The 19,501-nt window shown below is 39.0% G+C and overlaps 1 protein-coding gene and 1 long non-coding RNA gene across 29 annotated transcripts in view; one reads left to right on the top strand and one right to left on the bottom strand.

Annotated features, from left to right (window-relative positions):
• TENM3 (teneurin transmembrane protein 3) overlaps positions 1–19,501 on the top strand; it is a 1,688,047-nt gene that overhangs the window by 1,561,716 nt on the left and 106,830 nt on the right. For 27 of the 28 annotated variants that reach the window (XM_077302333.1, XM_077302335.1, XM_077302356.1 and 24 more), the window contains 6 exons: positions 2,867–3,081; positions 7,950–8,160; positions 8,569–8,670; positions 8,847–9,041; positions 10,706–10,906; positions 14,776–14,961. In XM_077302333.1, the coding sequence (XP_077158448.1) occupies positions 2,867–3,081; positions 7,950–8,160; positions 8,569–8,670; positions 8,847–9,041; positions 10,706–10,906; positions 14,776–14,961 (1,110 nt within the window). The remainder of the gene's footprint in view (positions 1–2,866; positions 3,082–7,949; positions 8,161–8,568; positions 8,671–8,846; positions 9,042–10,705; positions 10,907–14,775; positions 14,962–19,501) is intronic. The other variant, XM_077302339.1, reaches the window with a different exon arrangement.
• Positions 16,279–19,501, bottom strand: part of LOC143820004 (uncharacterized) — a 135,695-nt gene continuing 132,472 nt past the window's right edge. Inside the window, exons 2-3 of the long non-coding RNA XR_013225198.1 lie at positions 18,489–18,544; positions 16,279–16,942 (exon numbers count right to left, since the gene is read on the bottom strand). This is a non-coding gene — a long non-coding RNA (uncharacterized LOC143820004). The remainder of the gene's footprint in view (positions 16,943–18,488; positions 18,545–19,501) is intronic.

Here is a 19,501-nt window from a genome sequence, read left to right as displayed (position 1 = left end):
TCTGCAGTATGTTAGCCATTTTATACCAGTGTATATATGTTTAATGAGCCTCTTGTGGCGCAGAGTGGTAAGGCAGCCGTCTGACAGCTTTGCCCATAAGGCTGGGAGTTCAATCCCAGCAGCCGGCTCAAGGTTGACTCAGCCTTCCATCCTTCCGAGGTCGGTAAAATGAGTACCCAGCTTGCTGGGGGGTAAACGGTAATGACTGGGGAAGGCACTGGCAAACCACCCCGTATTGAGTCTGCCAAGAAAACGCTAGAGGGCGTCACCCCAAGGGTCAGACATGACTCGGTGCTTGCACAGGGGATACCTTTACCTTTACCTATATATGTTTAGGAAGGGGATATTAAGAAGTAATACAGAAAACTTCATGAAGTTCCTACTGGTGGATGTTCTTATTGCTCTGTGGGAAAAGGGGTCATTTGAAAGTGTAGGTTCTGCTCATTGTAGCTTTTATAAGTAGTTTATAAACACCAGGAAATTTTAAACTGATTGTAAGCACTTTGTAATATTTTTCAACAACAATGTGCTGTTCAATTTAATTAAGTTGGAAAACCTGAGAATACATTATTGTTTTTTGCATTTTTATCCCAGTTTTCTTCCCCTGCCCCCCAATAGGATATTTTCCACTTTTTCAATTTATTCTCACAAGAGCCCTGTAATGTAGGTAGGCTGAGAAACAGTGACTGGCCCAAAGTTACCCAATATATCCAGTGGGGATTTGAATCTAGGTCTCTCAGATCCTATGCGAACACTGTCAGATCCTATGCTAATTATTACACCACACTGTGCTAGCTAATGGTAGAGGACAGATATATTCATTGACTGTAGTCCAGAAAAAAATGTGTCTGTGTAGCATAGGATGAGTTTTTGAAAAATTAAATATGAAATGTACAGAAAAGCATTTTGACTGCATAGGCAGCATCAAGAGAGCACAATGAAGTGGTTGAGAGTGCTGGTTCATATGACTGGGTTATAGCGTGAAATGTTCCTTTTGTAGGTTTTGGGAAAGGAGCATGTGAAGTGTAGTATCAGTCACATACATCCAAAAGTTATTGTTTATGTCAGTGTAAAATGGGGCTATTCCAAACCAATATTCCAAATTCTGCCTTTGTGTGTGTGTGCGTGTGCGCTCACACATTATATCACTCATTTAAATAAGCAAGGTTTTATATAATTACTAGCAAGAAAGCCCATTGCAACCAGGAATGCAATGGGCGCTAGGACCCAGGGGACACAAGGAGGTGCTTTTTTTTTCTGCTGCGTGGAGCTGTGAAAGGCTCCTACAGGGTTTTTTTTTTCTGCTGCCTCTCGTGGGCGTGCTGGCTTGGAGCTCCTACAGGGTTTTTTTTTTCTGCTGCTTGGAGCTGGGAAAGGCTCCTACAGGGTCTTTTTTTCTGCTGCTTGGAGCTGTGAAAGGCTCCTACAGGGTTTTTTTTTTCTGCTGCCTCTCGTGGGCGTGCCGGCTTGGAGCTCCTACAGGGTTTTTTTTTTCTGCTGCCTGGAGCTGGGAAAGGCTCCTACAGGGTTTTTTTTTCTGCTGCCTCTCGTGGGCGTGCCGGCTTGGAGCTCCTTCAGTGTTTTTTTTTTCTGCTGCTTGGAGCTGGGAAAGGCTCCTTCAGGGTTTTGTTTTCTGCTGCTTGGAGCTGGGAAAGGCTCCTTCAGGGTTTTGTTTTCTGCTGCTTGGAGCTGGGAAAGGCTCCTACAGGGTTTTTTTTTCTGCTGCTTGGAGCTGTGAAAGGCTCCTACAGGGTTTTTTTTTCCTGCTAGCTCTCGTGGGCGTGCCGGCTTGGAGCTCCTACAGGGGTTTTTTTTTCTGCTGCTTGGAGCTGGGAAAGGCTCCTTCAGGGTTTTGTTTTCTGCTGCTTGGATCTGCGAAAGGCTCCTACAGGGTTTTTTTTTCTGTCTACGACGCTGTGAGCCCGCTGCGGCCGGCGGCAGAAGGCTTCCCTTCCCCCCCCCCCCGAGGCTCTCTGGAGCCTTCTCTCGGCCGGCGGAGCGGGCTCGCAGCGTCCACAACGCTGCGAGGCCGCTCCGCCGGCCGAGAGAAGGCTTCCCAGCCCACCCCCCAGCCGAGGCTCTCACCAGGCGGGCCGCCATTTTCCGAGCGAGTGAAGCAGGCAATGGGGAGCCGCGCTTCGCGCGGCTCCCCATTGTCTGCTTGGGGCGGGATTGACACTCGGAGGGGCCAATCAGGAGCCGCTTCGCGGCTCCTGATTGGCCCCCCCTGAGTTTTTATCCCGGACCGGTCCCGCCCTAACTCCTCCCCACTACCCCTTACTCCTTTATACAGTCCGTGGCGCCCGTGGCGCCACGGGCTGTTTACAGATTTTTCAGAAAACTGAGTACATTTTGAAAATACTTGGGAGAGCATTCCTGGTGTGTAAATGAATGCTGTACGACCTAATGTAGTGTAAAATTGGACTTATCAGTCCCACTGATTGTTTTGCTAGCTGTTTACATAAGAATTTGTCTGCAGAGCTGTATACCCCATTTCATCTTAATTTTCAATTCTAAGCGTACTGTGTATTTAGAGTGAATAATAAACACCAGTGTTAATCCTACTTAACAAGGTACATCCTTTATTTTAAAAAATTAGGTTAAGAGTGATCAGAATGAGAGTATGTCCTACAACTCTTTGCTTAAAAGTATACCTGAGGGAAGTCATGGGATTTTGACTTTGAAGATATTTGTGTAAGCTGCCCTTGTGGAGTTAGTTCTACAGAGAAATTCCCTGGGATCATTAGTATTCTCTGAATGAGTCTGAAGTAACATTTCAATTGAAATCAGTCTAAATATTTGACTGCTTAGTTAAAGAATGAATGAAACAAACATTTGATCTCTTAACATTTTTTTAATCTCCTAGGAAAATTAGGAGGATTTGCACAAGAAAACAATACTATAGATTCTGGAGAACTTGATATAGGTCGGAGATCAACTCAAGAGGTTCCTCCTGGGATCTTCTGGAGGTCACAACTTTTCATTGACCAGCCACAGTTTCTAAAATTCAATATTTCCCTTCAGAAAGATGCATTGATTGGAGTGTATGGCCGAAAAGGCTTGCCACCTTCACATACTCAAGTAAGAGCTGAAAACATCTACTTAAAATTATGTTACTGCTCTGGATTTCAGTTCTCTCTTTTATTATTTTTTTCATTGTCTTATCATATGTCTTATATCTGACTGGAAACCAGTGGATTCCAGCCTTGCTGAGTTGGTAGGGCTAGAAGTTCTGCCGCAGAAGGAATGCTTAAGCGCTTTGAAATTCCTGAATGGGTAATGAAAGCAATGAACAAGTATCTGAAATTTGCCCTCTGGACCTGTGTGGGTGACAGAAAAATATGTGTCAGCCTACAACATAATATGATGTCTGTTAATGTTATTTTGGCACCGTGTGGAGATGAGACAAACTGGTTCAGAGATTTCACTGGCCAACTGTGGTTTGATTAGTGAAGGTTATAGAACTCAAGGTGATTGGTTGTGCAATTAACATTTCAAAATATACATCCTGAGGCTGCAGTGTGCGAAATGAGAGGCTGGATGGGGAATCGTACTTAAATGTTCATGTGTGTGCAATTATATGTATATGTGCTAGAGGTAAGAGAAATGCATTCACCAATCCAAAATCAAATTCATTCAGGAGGGAGCTGAATGACAGCTCTGGCAATTCTCGCTAACACATTTTTTAAAAGGCATCTCTCCAAAAAGCAAAAATGTGGACAGTGGTTTAATAAAAACTAGGACCCAAAAATTTCACTTGGGGATGTATGTAGATCTGCATTGAAACCAAATCACACATTAATCTTATAACAGTAGTTTACATGGTGTTCATTACTAAGCATCCTTATATAATTGTTGCTATACTGCACTTTGGAATGCTATCGTTGGTATGTATCATTGGTAATTAATTTTAAAACATATATCCTGACTTTTACCCATATACCCAGATTTTGTACAATGACAACCAATGTCTAGCTGCCTGTGTCAGAACAGTCTGTGCTGCACAGTTTTATTTTCTCAGGTATCATAAATAAATCAACCAGAAGTAATTGATAGTGGCTCTCCATTCAGAAACAATCAATGGTAGTCCACAAGTCTTTGTGACACTTTCTTAAAATGTCAGTTTCATTGCAACCAGCCAATCAATGTATTTATTTAAAGAGACTTTAAGAAATAACAAATGACTTAGCTTAAAGGGGGGGAAATGAACAAATGTGAGCCAGTTTATTCACGATATCCAACAGTGCTGTCCTAAACAGGGTTACACCCTTCTAAATCTATTGAAGTCACTGGGTCTAGAAAGATATATTTGCTTAGGACAACACTGTATGTAACTTAGCCATACAGATGAAAATCATTTTGAATGTTCTGTACATACTGTTTAAAAAATCCCTTCATCCCCCCACCAAAGGTAGTGAGCCCCTGGGTTTTATGATAGATAGATTTTAATAATAATTTAATGTTTTAATGTTTATTTATTTGCTAAATTGTTGGATCAGTTCTGTAAGCCACTGTGAGCCCACAGGGAAGGGCAGTATAGAAATGTGAAAATAAATCTATAGCCGCCAACAGTCCACCTGTAGCAGTAGAGCCATTCAGTGGTGGCAACCATGTGGAGGGGCATGTGTGAAGGAGTTCTATTTTTAATGCTACATGCTTTCAGTGGATATATTTCAGACCCTTTTTTAAAGTTATGGTGTTAGCATGTTATGTTCTGCACAGCTTCAAGCAGTTGTATATGAATTTCACTGTGTGGTTGAATAAAATGGATGAGCTTAGTTTTTTTTTAACAGTTTGTTCAATGTGTCTCGTGATTTTAGAACTCTAAAACAATGTAGATTCTTTCTGTACTGTGGTAGTTTGAGTTTAAATGTCAAAACCATTCCTGGTGATGTTGGTTATTTATAAGAAATGTTATTGGTTGAATTTTATACTGATTTGATAAATCTTTGGCACTCTTCTTATATTTTAGGCTGATAACTTACTTAAGTAGCAATAATCAAAATTTACAGGACAGCTTTGTAAATAATAGTATAATTAGGGATTTGTAAGTGTGAGTTGACCTGAATAGGTCAGGCTAGGCCAATCTCATCTTCGAAGCTAAGCAGGGTCAGGCCTGGCTAGTATTTGGAAGTGAGACCTCTTAGGAATACCAGGGGCAGACAATGACTAAACCACCTTTGAATGTCTCTTGTCTTGAAAACCTCATGGGTTGCCATAAGTCAACTGTGACTTGACGCTTCCCATCACCAAGCATGAGTAACCATATATAAGAAAATTAATGGTCTGTACTTAGCTATTCATTTCAGATATACTAATTAGAAGTGAGAATGTTGGATTTTATATCAGCAGAGAATTTGTGGAAAAGCAGTAGTATTAATTGCAGGTTTGTTGAATGCTTACCGTATATACTCGCATATAAGCTGACCCGCATAAAAGCCAAGGCACCAAATTTTACCACAAAATCTGGGCAAACTTACTGACTCACATATAAGCCAAGGATGGGAAATGCTCCATCATCACAGGCTCTCCCATCCAGCCTCCCCCCCCCCAACAAATACAGAAAAGTCAGGAGGATTAATAGCTGCTGGTTTTTGTACCCCGTTTTTCACCCACAGAAACCAAAAGAATAGTTTGGAAGAAGTGATTAAGAAGAGAAAGAAGTGAAGACAAAAGGGGAAAAAAGATCAGAGTCCCTCAGTTAAACCGTTGATGTCCTACAAGCTGCTAGAGCAATGATTGGCTGGCTGGAGCAGGCTTTTATTTCAATTACCATATATACCCATGAAAAAGCCGAGGAGGGCTTTTTCAGTGTGAAAAAGGTGCTGAAAAACTAGGCTTATATGCAATTATATAGGGTACTTTGTTTAACCAATCACTGAAAAAGTGACATTTGTCAGATTAAGTACTAGTCTGTACTTAATAGTTTGATGCTCTGTTCTGTTTTTGGATAGTGAGTGATACTAGATCAGAGATGTATTGAGGCCAACATTACAGAAATGCTGGATGTTTATACTGAGAAAAGAAGGAGCATTCCCTTCTTTCAGTTCGACCTTACAGAAAAGGTTGCCAATTTTATTCTGTTCGGGGGCTTCTTCTACAGCTCAGTATATAAAGACCTCTTAAATCCTGATAAACATAACTGGCTTGAGTGAATCGCTCATAAAGTTAGGTCAGACTTGGCTGAAATTTCAATTGAATGAGATTCAGTATTTGGGAAGAGTGCAATTTTTTTTACATAGCAGTTGTTTAGTTTTCCAATAAACATTTAATTTAAAAAGCAAACTCTGGTTGAATGTTCCTTATTATATAACAAAAAAAATGCAGAATGGGCGTCTCTTGGCAAAAGGTTTGCCATTATTGCATGCATGCAAAACATGCGGCTATATAAATATAAATAGATTGTTTCATTGATAGAAACTAATGATATAAATCTACACTCATAATTAATCATTATCAGTATTATTGCTATCACAGGTAATAAGAATGGATACAGTGCTTTTAGAGTGTTCAAAGAGCTCCATATAAATTAGCTCAGCAGTTGAGAGCCAGTTTGGTGTAGTAGTTAGGAGGGTGGACTTCTAATCTGGCGAGCCAGGTTTGATTCCCCACCCCCCACATGCAGCCAGTTGGATGACCTCGGGCTCTCCCACAGCCAGTTGGGTGACCTCAGCCTCATCTACCTCACAGGGTGTCTGTTGTGGAGAAAGGAAAGGGAAGGCGAATGTAAGCTGCTTTGAGACTCTTGCTGATAGAGAAAAACGACATATAAGAACCAGCTCTTGATGGCAGGGAGAATTAGTATCCAAAACAGAATGCCAAGGGACAGACAGAATGCAAGGTCAGACAGCCCAGTGAGTCAAAGGTTCGTTCAGGCAGTCCAAGGGTATTGGCAGAAGGAATAGTTATCTGCAAAGCTGTATCTGCAGTCCAAGCCTCCTAGCCCCAAGTTAAGTACACAGAAACCACCCCTTCATCAGGAAGTGCACTTAATCCTTTGGGAGTTGGTTGGGTTTCTTTTTTTTTCTTCCCACTCCTTTTTTTTTTACTCTGGGTAGTTTGCAGGGAGGGAGGCCTACCGTGGTAGAGCAGACCATGGGGCAATTTCAGGGTTTGGGGAGTGGGGAAAGGGACCCAGCTCACACCTGCCACTCCAGCCTGGCATTTCAGCCTCAGTGGCAGGTGAAGCAAGCTGCCATTCTCTAGGCAGGTGGGTCCTCTTGGGGTAGCTTGGGTATGGGAGGTTGTTGTTAGACATGGGATAACTTGTCTCTTCTCGGGGTAATATCCCAGCACTCACCAGATGCAGGATATTCCACCTTCTTCCTTTATGTAGCAAAGTCTGCAGTTTCTTCAAAATGGGTGATGTATATATACATATACAGCCCACATATTTACAATTAAGAAAGCTGAAGCTGAGTTTAATAATTATTTACATGTATATTTCTTCAAGTTGACTTTACAACAATAAAAGCAATCACCACAGGAGAGAGGCAGAGAAGAAGAAGAAGAAGAAGAAGAAGAAGAAGAAGAAGAAGAAGAAGAAGAAGAAGAAGAAGAAGTACACACACAGAGAGGGGAAGGGCTGATTCTGGAGCAGAGCTTTCAGACTCCTCCCTCCTGGAATCATAGAGACTCAAATTGGGCTCCAGAGGTTTCCACAGTTGTTTCATCATTTTTTTTGCTCTGGGTGTGTGGGTTGGAGAAAGAGATGGGATGAGATGTCACTTCCTGATATATGGCAGGGATGTGTCACCAGCTGACATCATTTATGGTTACCTTGCAGCCTGCAAAAAAAATTAGGGGTTACTCCACAGTCAACAGGTTGAAAAAGGCTGTTCTATAGAACTGAATATAAAATAAATGATTTTTAAAATATATATATATATATTGATTTTATATATGTGTGTGTGTGTGTGTGTTTGCCTCTTTTTTGTGTTCCTTTCCAGTATGATTTTGTTGAACTTTTGGATGGGAGCAGGTTGATTGCAAGAGAGCAACGCAACCTTCTTGAAGCAGAGAGAGCAGGGAGACAGGCCCGATCAGTCAGTCTTCACGAAGCAGGCTTTATCCAGTATTTGGACACTGGTATCTGGCATCTGGCTTTTTACAATGATGGGAAAAATGCAGAACAAGTGTCTTTTAATACTATTGTTATAGGTAAGCAAAATATTGCCACCATTCTTTAGCAAAAACTCAGATGACTATTCATTAGTAAAGATTAAAAAATAAAAATTTATTTTAATTATGTGCAATTATATTAAAAGATGAATTCTTGGTGCTAATACAAGACACTTATGCTATGATATTAGGATTATTATGAACATAGAAAACTTATAATATTTTCATTACAGTATTTTTAGATTACTGCAGTAACTTTCTACAACCAATAATTTAAGTGAATTAGGAACTGTTTACTTTCTCCGAGGCTGCAAATAAACTAGTAATGCACACTTCTAAAAGTATCTTAATGTGCTGTCATTGACAAGTGCTTTAAATAAAATCTAATTTTTTGTAAACGGCTGTGATTGCAGTGAATTAGAATTTCTCTTCTTACTGGCCTTTCAGAGTCTGTGGTGGAATGCCCTCGAAATTGCCATGGAAACGGAGAGTGTGTATCAGGATCATGCCATTGTTTTGCTGGGTTTCTGGGCCCTGATTGTTCAAGAGGTACATAAATTGAATTCTTTCTTTGGTTGATACAAATAAGGGCCAGAGACACAAGTAGTTACTAAAGCAGCAAGGAAAAGAAACTGAAGAACAACTTGTTGTCTCGATGTTCCTTTGCTTCTAAAGCTTGATTGAAAAGGATTGCGTTAAGTCTTCTGTCATGTTTTATTTCACAGCAGCCTGCCCAGTATTGTGCAGCGGAAATGGGCAGTACTCCAAAGGACGCTGTCTCTGTTACAGTGGATGGAAAGGTACAGAGTGTGATGTGCCTACCAACCAGTGCATTGACCCTCAGTGTGGGGGCCGTGGGCTTTGCATCATGGGCTCTTGTGCCTGCAACTCTGGATACAAAGGAGAAAACTGTGAGGAAGGTAAATACATACACATTTACATAGTATTTGACAGCAATTCTTCAGTACGGTTTTGCCTATGCTAAGCCCTGAAAATAAGACCAAGCTCAGATGTCATCATATATATATTAGTTGTACAGAAGCATTTCCTTTATATTTATATCATAGGCTTTCTGAACTCTTCAAGCTTACTTTCAGGTTTCAAAATAGTTTCTAGGACTGTTTTGCTTTAAATATTGGATGTACAAATATGTCTCTTGCTTTTTCACTTATAAGTGAGAAAAGAAGGGAAGATATATTTTCATCAAAGACAGGATTTTTAAAATATACTTACCCCTGTACTGCGTTTATAGCAGCCTTTACCAGCAACAACATTCCTTGAAAATCCTTGCAATTGAACATGCTGATTCAAGTCTATCACAGTGGAAAATGGTGTGTTATTTTTTACAGTGATGTACATATTTATGATATTCACTCTTCTGGGTTGAAAAGTGCAGTTTGTGTTGATTTTTCTGTACAAATTTCTATTCTCAGTTTTATTGATCTGTACATGCAAATTAATACAATTAACTTTCTTGAGTTAAATTCTCAGACCCTTGAACCTATTAGTGTAATGTTTTATTGAGTCATATTGCTACATTAAATCTCATCACCTGAAGCACATTAAAGTGAATTAAGAAAGACCATACAACTCATTTGTTGCCTAAACAGGCTAAGTTTCATACACAGCTGTCAGAACACAGGATCAGAGCTTAATCCACCAAGTTTCCTCTTGAGAAAGTTGCATTAATACGAATAGCTTTGGCAACTTTGACTTATTTTTAATAGGGCTTGCCAAGGATTAGGGTGCATTTTATGATCAGGTAGAAATGGATTCATCTGTTTTAATATTAAAACTCTGTTGTTGCTTGTTGCCCAGTTTTATGGGTAGCATAGGATTTTTCATTATTCAAACATTATATCTGCATATATGGTATTTTGAAATTACCAACAAAATCAAGCGGTGAATCTCAAATTTCACTGTGACTGTAAGGCTTAAAGCATATAGATGTATTTATAAATCTATTTATCTATAGATCTATACAATTCATATTATATGCCACCTTTATATATTTAATTTGAAGCATCTGTTAAAATTGCCATGTTTTGCTAGAAGGGAGATGCTGCAGAATTTGTAACATTTTGTTTCAGATATTTTTACTAAGGGAAAGAATAACAAGCATAGAATGTGCATGTGTGTGGCACAGCATAAATCTGTGTAAAGAGACACATCTTTGAAGGAAATCCCTTTTGAACTAGATTTCTAGCTTCTTTGCCTTTGGTAGATAGTATGTTGCTTTTTTGCTTTTAAAATGCAATACCATTATTTGATGCTTTTTATTTTTAAAAAATAGCAATATAAAATAACTTTGTTTTAGCTAATCTTATTGTGCACAATGGCAGCCAGTTAACCTCTGGGAGAATAGAGCAGGTACGTTGTGTTCTATATCTGTTTGCTGTCCATTGTTAACCTCTGTTTAAAGGAAAGGGTCTGTGGTTGAGGTTCTAGGTGTCTGCTTCCTATCCTCTGCCTTTCCAGGGCCTAAATATTACTGAATCTGTACAACTTTACTTGTGTACAGCATAAATAAGTCACCAGTGGTATTGATAAAGCTAATAGATGCAAAACTGTCTTCTTATTTCAGCGGATTGTTTGGACCCAGCTTGTTCAAATCATGGTGTGTGTATCCATGGAGAGTGCCATTGTAATCCAGGATGGGGTGGTAATAACTGTGAAATCCTGAAAACTATGTGTCCAGATCAGTGTTCTGGTCATGGCACTTACCTTCAAGAAAGTGGTACCTGCACTTGTGACCCTAATTGGACTGGTCCTGACTGCTCAAATGGTAAGGATTATTAAAATAATTCTTTATTTTCGGCATGACTGTAGGCCAGCAATTGCTAGCCTTTTTGAGGCTGTGGCCATCTTTGGTGGTGAGCATGACCCCATAATGGCTGCATGTGAAGACAGCCTTGAATGAATACCTTCTTCGTATACCTCCTGGGAAGAAGGAGATCCTGAGGGGAGTATAGAACTACACAGGCACTAAGGAAAATCTATTTGCTTACCTGTCTTCCTCATCCTTCAGTAGATAACCCTTTCATTTGAATGAGGGAAGCTAATAACAAGCCATGTCTTACAACAGCCTTTCCCAACTTTTTTACCATTGAGAACCCCTTGAAACATTCTTCAGTCTTCGAGAATCCCCAGAAGTGGCACGATCATGCAGAATACAGTTGGGAAGCATAACTGTGTACCTGCCCATTCAGGACCCCTCCCCTTCCCACTCTCTCCAGGCCCATCATTGGCCATTTTGGGAGGGAGAAGTTTTACAAATTTTAAAAATATATTAAAAATTAACACTCACCCATTCAGGAAACCCCACGGTTTCATGAAACTGTGTTTGAGAAAGCCTCCACCTGCTTTCTGACTCCAATGACCCCAACAATGACTCCACCTGCTTTCTGAAAAGCTTGGTAGATGAAAAGAAAAGTAGTGGTGGGCAGCGTAGTATCCATGGGCACCATGTTGGGTACCATGGTGTAGGGCAGGGGTGGCCAAATTGTGGCTCTCCAAATGTTCATGGGCTACAATTCTATGCTGGCAGAGGCCCACTGGACTTTTACCAGGACTTTTAATTAGGATTTTTTAATGGTATGTTTCTGGTCTAATATTTGTTTTTTGGAAACTTTTGAACTGTTTTAAGTCACCAGGCTTGTTTTAATGATTTATTGTTTTATGTTGATTGATAATTTTTTAATTGTAAGCCACCTTGAATAGGACTCTGGAAAGGCAGCATAGAATCCCCTTAAATAAATAAGAAAGCCTGCATATAAATATACTTCCAGAAATACTCAGTTGTAATTGGACTATAGTGACACCTTAAACATGAACAGCCTTTAATGTGGCATAAGCTTTTATGAGCACACTTCATTTTGTGAGTCTTTACGGTGCCATTGGACTCCTATTTACTTTACTGATAGTGGCTAACATGGCTATACATCTGAAATTACCATGCCATTGGAACTGACACTGCATCAAGTAAAGTAGTTGAGGTTAGTGTACAAAGTGCCATCACCAGTGGTAAAACGGGAAAGAAGCCAAGTTCACATGATTTACATATGACTGCCAAGCAATTGCCAAGCAATGACATTTTTCCATTTTCCATTCCACAATATGACAGTGCTTCCAAAGGGGGTGTAGTCTGTGGGCTGGCTTATTATTAGATCATCTTTGTTGGGCAGCACATCCAGAGCAAGTGATATACTGGCACATAGCCTCACCACCCAAAAAGAAGGCCAAAACTTTTTGTCCAAATAAATCTGCCATGTATTTTCAGCCAAATTTTTGCCTTACTTGGATGATGAATGCAGATGAAATTACCTTCTTAACCTGTTAATGCTGCTTGCATTATAAAATTCTGTTCTGTTAACTTGGTCCTCAATGTTAGCTTCTGTGGATCATTGTGGTAGTATCACTGAAGACATAGATGTTACTTGATAACACCTAGATCAGCCTTTTTCAACCTTTTGTCCCTGAAATGTTTTTCAGGCTTCCATTAACCTCAGAATCAGGCTGGAAATGTAGCCAAGTCCATTAAGGCAGGATGTAAGGGAAAGGCCAGGGAACTCCTAGGGAGCTGTCACGGAGCTCCAGGGAGCCTGGGTAAGGAATCCCAGGCCTAGATAGAGAAACGCTTTTATTACATTTTGTCAAAGGTGCTGCAGGTCTCCTCTTTTTACTTTAACAGATAGGAACTGCAGAATCAGTAGAAAGAGACACATAATAACTCTGTAGATCGTGCTTTCTTAATGATCCTTTTGTATGCTTGCTGTCAAAATTACAAATTTATTTTTCCATTATGAAAAGCAAACAGTTTTTTTCAAAAAGGAAACATTTTCCTTTATTTTAATAATTTTATTCATTAATCCAAAGTAGTTGTCATTAAATGAAAGATTTTTCATACCAGTAGTAAACTAATAAATTAATGTTCAGTATTTAGAAGGGGAATAGATAAAAAATAAAGTGTCATATTTTAAATGACCTACTGTTGCTGAATCAATAAATAGATCGTTCTGATAAAAATGAAAAGAATTGCATCAGAAGTTTTATGGGTTTTAAAGAATAGCTTTCCTCTATCTTCACCAGTTTGTCCATTAATTAGCCCTCAAATTCCACTTCAGTTAAATTAACTCTAATTAATAAGTTCATTACAAAGGCTGACCCACTTTGCTTAAAGCAAGTGTGCTAAAAGCTGATAAACACCTTCATTTTAATGAAAAATTGATTAGATTGAGGAGAAAAGTTGTTGCTTTGAAATAAACCTGTTTCTTCCACAGCTGGAGCTGATATTCTGAAGTTAATCAAGCCATCGTAGATCTTGAAATTAAAAGTCTAATTCAAAATAGAAAACTTGTGGGAAAAGTCATCCAACTCTGTTGGTCATTGTATATATTTAATGTTCTGTAGCTGTGTTTCCCAACCTATGGGTCAGAGCCCAAAAATGAGTCACTGTACCCAGAAATACCAGGGTCGTTACACTAAGACAGGCAATGTCAAACTTCTCTTGCCTTGAAAAGCCTATAGAGAATTGTCAAAGGCTGGAATGTAAGCTCCACATACAAAGTCTCTGTGTGTCAGAATGCCACTTGCTTGGGGTTCATAATCTGGGCCACTGCCCCTTTCATTCAGCGTTTGCGGGCTTTACAAAAACATCTGGTTATCCACGATAGAAAATGGAATGCCAAACTAGATGAGCACCAAGGGCATGGTTTGCATATGGCACCAAAAACCCCTTGAGCCTGCCTTAAATGGGTGGGAACCATTTTCCATAGCAAGTTGTGAATCAGAGGAATGCAGTTGTTGTCTGAAACATTTTCAGCCCATTTAAGTGTACTGTCTTTTCACTATCCATCAGAAATAATTTCTTACTGTTGCTTTTAGAATTGTTGTTCTGTTTGACAAGGCAACTTGAAATTAGATAATATTGTCATGAACCAACATATAACCTAAACCATATTCCCGTAGGCTATGTTACATTGTGTTTTCCTCCTGATATTAGGTTTACAGAAAAATATGCTCCTATCAAAAATCCAGGGAATGATGAATGCATACTGTAATATTCTGAAGTATTGACTTGGTATTACTTTTGAGAATTAGGGGCATGGTGTGTTGTAGAACACTATTTATTTTTTTAACATTGTGGTGCTTTTATTCATTGGCAAATTTCAAATGGGATCAGGAATGGAAGGCTCTTTTTACCTCCATTTCTGTAGCACACTTTTTCTTTAAAGTTTCTATTCTGCAATTAGGGTTGGCAGGACAATCAGCAACAGCTTTGGAAGGAGGGGACATTGGGAGGCCTGCATCATTGTATGTGCCATTATGTCACCATAGAGTTTCCATCTATTTCTAGAATTATCATGATGCCACTTATAGGTTTTCCCGGGAAATGAAAACACACCGCATGCTGTGACAGCTTCTTCTTAAAAAAAAAAAATCCCAGTGCCATAGCAGGAGGCCTGGATACCCTTATCCACAAAGATTAACAGTGTGGTCTGCTTGGACGGGAATAGACTAAACCTAAAGTGAGTTTAGGAATTAATCCCATAATTTAATTTTCAAAGACTTTCCCTTGTCTTTTTATAGTTTGAAGCTCAGCTATTTTTTCTTCTCTTTATTTGCCTGAATTCCAACTATTTACTTCTAATGCAGAAATATGTTCTGTTGACTGTGGCACACATGGTGTATGCATGGGTGGAACTTGTCGGTGCGAAGAAGCTTGGACTGGCCCATCCTGCAATCAAAGAGCATGCCATCCTCGGTGTGCTGAACATGGAACTTGTAAAGATGGGAAATGTGAATGCAGCCAAGGATGGAATGGCGAGCACTGCACCATTGGTAGGCTGGCAGCTCTCTAATATGCTTCTTGAACAGTGAAAAGTCAGAAATAAGGGCTGGTTTGAATCAGAAATTTGGCACTTTGAAGGCCGCTTCTTCAAACAGAATATTTTTACTTGTCAGTCTGTATGAAGGAATGGATATATATTTTTAAAGGAACAATTATATAATGGGTCATCATAGACAATTTTCCCCAGAGAGGAGGAGCAGGAATTTCCCTTTAGTTTTCTTATGGTTTTTTAATTTATATATTTATATTATATGCACATAGTTTCCATTAATAGGTTACTGTAGATAAAGAAGCTTTTTGTTCCTTTATTAAAAAAGGAAAGCATAAATGCTACAGTGTGGTTGCCAAGACATCTAGTACATTGTTTTGTTTTGCTTTGTTAGCACGAATGACATTTTTATTTCAGTATTGACAAGTTGAGGAATGTGCTGATTTTCAGCACTTATATTCATAGTTTATTATAAGCAACAGCAGGAACACTTTATTTTATAGTGAAAGCCTCCCTTTGTTTTCTTTGCATGCTGCCTATCATATGGATATAGTCTTTGTTTATTCACATGACAAGGAAGATAATTTACTTTCTTAGAATTTTGTTAAACGTGTCTCTCAAAATGATGGTCTGTGATCAGATAAACGAACTTGCTATGCAGCTCTTAGCAGAATTATGCCCATCTAATATTGTTGATTTCAAGGGATTTAGAAAGGTGTAACTCTGTTTAGGATAGCAGTGTAACTTGGCTCCGTGAACCATTATTAATCATTACAAAGAGAAAAATGGGCAGAGAATGGTGTGATTCTTTACATGCATTTTGATATTTTCTGTCTCTGAAGCACTATATAATGCAAAACGAATTTAGCAAATAGCAGTAAACATCATCTTACCACATAGTAATTATTCAGCAGATTTCTTTCCTGTTGGCCTCACTGACCTTGGCCATATGCTGAGTTATACATGTATAAACTGTTCTCAAAGAATTTTTGAAATGTATTATGCACAAACTGATTTTTTTTCACAGCATTGCTGAAATAGATGTGTGATTTTCCATGTGTATTTCCAAACCATTTATACACATAAGCACAGAGTACATTTCTGCTTTTACTAAAATAAAGAAAATATGAAATTTTAATCGATGGATTAAATTTTAATCGATGGATTAAAATCGATGGATTAAAAATTTTAATCGATGGATTAAAAACAAATGGAGAATTTATGCTAAAGGCACACAAAGTGATCTGGTTGAGGGTCCTTTAACTTGCTGGGGATCTTGTTGCAGAGTTTTGTCAATCTCAGTCAGCAATCCCTAGTGTGGAAAAATGTTCCCTAAAAGGGTGTACAAATTTATTATTAGGTACATGGTTTTCTCAGCCATGCAATTTAAGATTTCATCTATAAACATCCATAATTTCTAATTTAATATGGGGATTGCATATGTCAGAAGTATGTATTCAAGGCACTAATTTGAGAGAGGATGTTAGTCAGAACAATAGAATCTGTGTCAGCAGGGACAGAAGATGGTGGATAGTTAAAACTGGCAGAGTGCAATGTCCTTCCTAGTATTCTTGTATTTATTCGTTTTAATAAAACGAATAAATATATTGATTTCTTGCCTTTCGTTGTGGCTCAGGGTGGTGTAAGAGGCATTATTTGAGTCTCTCTGCAGGCATGTTCACAGTTCAAAAGAAAACAGAAGAAGAAATAATATATTCTACAGTGTTAATGGAAAAAATACATGTACCAATAATTTGGGTGGCAACACTTGCCACACAGCAATGATGCCTGACAAAAACAAGAGTAAAGTGTGAGACTGAAGTCTGTCAGGACTCACCGTGTTTTCGTCTTTTCCGTAGTGTTTAACCAGTTAATTCCCCAACTGCTAGTGTTTCATTTTCAATTTTTCGCTGTCTGGCTTTGTAGCCCTATAACAGCCTTGTGTTTGATAGAGGTGTGTTGTCCAGCAGGTCTACTTTCTTCTGTGAACAAAGAAGGCTTTTGTGATCATTAATGGTCTCACTTTCCAATGTAGTTCTTTAATGGAATAAAAACAAATAGCTGCTGTTTTGTAGTTTAAAGAAATTGGAATTTCCCCCAGGCCAGATTTCCATTTGAATTGCCAGCATATACATGAAAATCAATGTAGCTCAATAAACAACTTGGTGTTTAAAGCGCTATTAGCAGAGAGCACCTCAAAGAACTACCTTTCCTTAACTGGTGATATAGGATTTTTTTTTTAGGGGGGGAGATAGTTAATATGTGCCATCCTGAATACAAATGAAGAGGCAAATTGAAAATGAGGGAAGCAGGGAGAAATTATGAATTAAGACATTAATAAAAGTTCTTAATGGAAACCTGGAACAGCACTTATCAGTCAATTTGTATCAGACCCTTCTTTATGAAGTACCTAGCACTTGCATTTTTCCCTGTATTGCATAATGTTAGAGTTAATGTCTTAGTGCCAGATGATATGATCAGAATACTATTACTACATTATATGTGCTATCTCTCCAAGCCTGATCATTTTTATTTATGCTCTGAAACCATTTCATGTTTTCCTCAGTATATAATCAAATGTGCAGGTATTAGTTTCTTGCAGGCAATGGCAACCCCAGCTCTGTTCATATTTTGCCTTGAAAAACCCTGTAAAGGCTTGCCATAAGTTGACTTTAACTTGACCACACTTTCCACCATCATGTTGAGGGAAAGAGAACTCTCATGTTCTTTTGTCAGCCCCAGTATTTTCCAGCAGTCCCTGGAACTGGGTATGATTTAGAGATGTCTATCTTTTGAGTTTTATTTTAGAACTCAGTCTTTTGCTTTTAAATAATTATTAGCTGCAGTCTGTGTAAATCCCAGTGAAATCAGTAGTTCTAAACTGCATAGACATATGCTTAATTTTAAGCCTACGTATCTTTCACAAGGTCGCACCCAGCCGTGCAACTGTGTGCCATTGCAAAGGAGATTATTTGTGATGGGCTCTTATTTTTACAAATTATCTGACACATATCTTGGGCAAATTAAATAACAGTGATTGGAACCCCATAAGAGTGAATGCTTCACCAGCTGTTTTCCCACTAAATGCTTTTAGCTGAATGAAATTAGCAAATAATTATGTTGGTGAAGAATTTACTACATCCAAGTGTTTTGCCAGCATCTCCATTAAAAACACATCTTTATAATTTTTGTTCTACGGACGTGATTGTTAGAATAACTTACATTGCAAATTGTGAGATTTGTTTTAAAATTCTGCTGTATTCTGATCTATCAACACCTCTTTTAAAAGAAATATATAACATTAAGTATGAGTGGATAGGACCATCTGTTTATAGAACTTGCCTGCAGCTCCATCACTTAACTCATAAGATATATTACAGCTGTTTAATTGTTATGATGTAGAAATAATGATTGTTCTGTCCAGAATTAATATTTATACACATTTGCATGTGGTTAAGTGTTAAGTGGTATGAATGAAAATCAGTATCATTAAGCATTTGAAGGAGAAATGAAGTTAGCTACTTTTACCTGCTAGGCATCATCGCTTCATTATCTCCACAGTTCCCAGTGTATGAAACAAGCCTCTGTATGGAAACAGGGACAATTACTATAGAATTAATACCTAAGATTCAGGACTCTGAATTCAGGGACTAGTAATAATAGATTGAAATGGTTATTATATGATTTGTGGACCTGATTTAAAGGACCTGAAACTTCTAGGAAATAGACTAGTATAGGCTTTCTGAGAACCTGTTTATTGTATATCTGAACTGACAACCAAATTGATCAAACAGTGTGATACATAAAGCAGTAGTTGTTCAGGTCTATGGAGCCAGATAATGAGTTAGTAAAGGTCATGATGGCTGATAATGCTAGTTTAAAATGTAACTCTCAAGTAGAATGTATGAGATGGCAGAGCAGCAGCGATACTGAATGGCATAAATAGATGTTAGGTTAAGGAATCACTGTTGCAATAATGAAATAACCTATTGATGCTAGCTGAGGGTTGGATTCAACAAGCATGTTGTTGTTGTTGTTGTTGTTGTAGTTGTTGTTATTATTATTAATTAGATTTATTTCCCGCCACTCCCCGTAGGCTCGTGGCGGGTCACAATAGTCCTATCCCCATTAAAATACCCATTAAAAGACTTTAAAAACAATCCCGACATGGCGGAAGCTCTCATTATTCCCACCCCTGCTATCAGAGCGGCAGGGAGGGTGGGGAGGAAATCTAACTTACTAGGTCCGGGGGGGGGGGGAATGCTGGCACTCATTCGCTGACCCCAGCCTCAACCAAAAACCTGGTGGAAGAGCTCCATATTGCAGGCCCTGCGGAAAGCTGGTAAATCCTGCAGGGCCTGCAGCTCACCCGGGAGCTCATTCCACCAGGTAGGGGCCAGGACCGAAAAGGCCTTGGCCCTGGTCAAGGCCAGGTGTGCTTCTCTAGGGCCAGGAACGATCAGGAGATTCTCCCCTGCTGAGCGTATAGCCCTGCGGGAGATATAGGGCGGTAGGTGGTCCCTCAGGTATGTGGGTCCCAA

The sequence above is a fragment of the Paroedura picta genome, chromosome 10 (genome assembly GCF_049243985.1).
Source record: "Paroedura picta isolate Pp20150507F chromosome 10, Ppicta_v3.0, whole genome shotgun sequence".
NCBI classification, from domain to species: domain Eukaryota; kingdom Metazoa; phylum Chordata; class Lepidosauria; order Squamata; family Gekkonidae; genus Paroedura; species Paroedura picta.
Note: the sequence above shows the minus strand (reverse complement) of the source record. Positions and strands in the feature narration are given on the sequence as shown.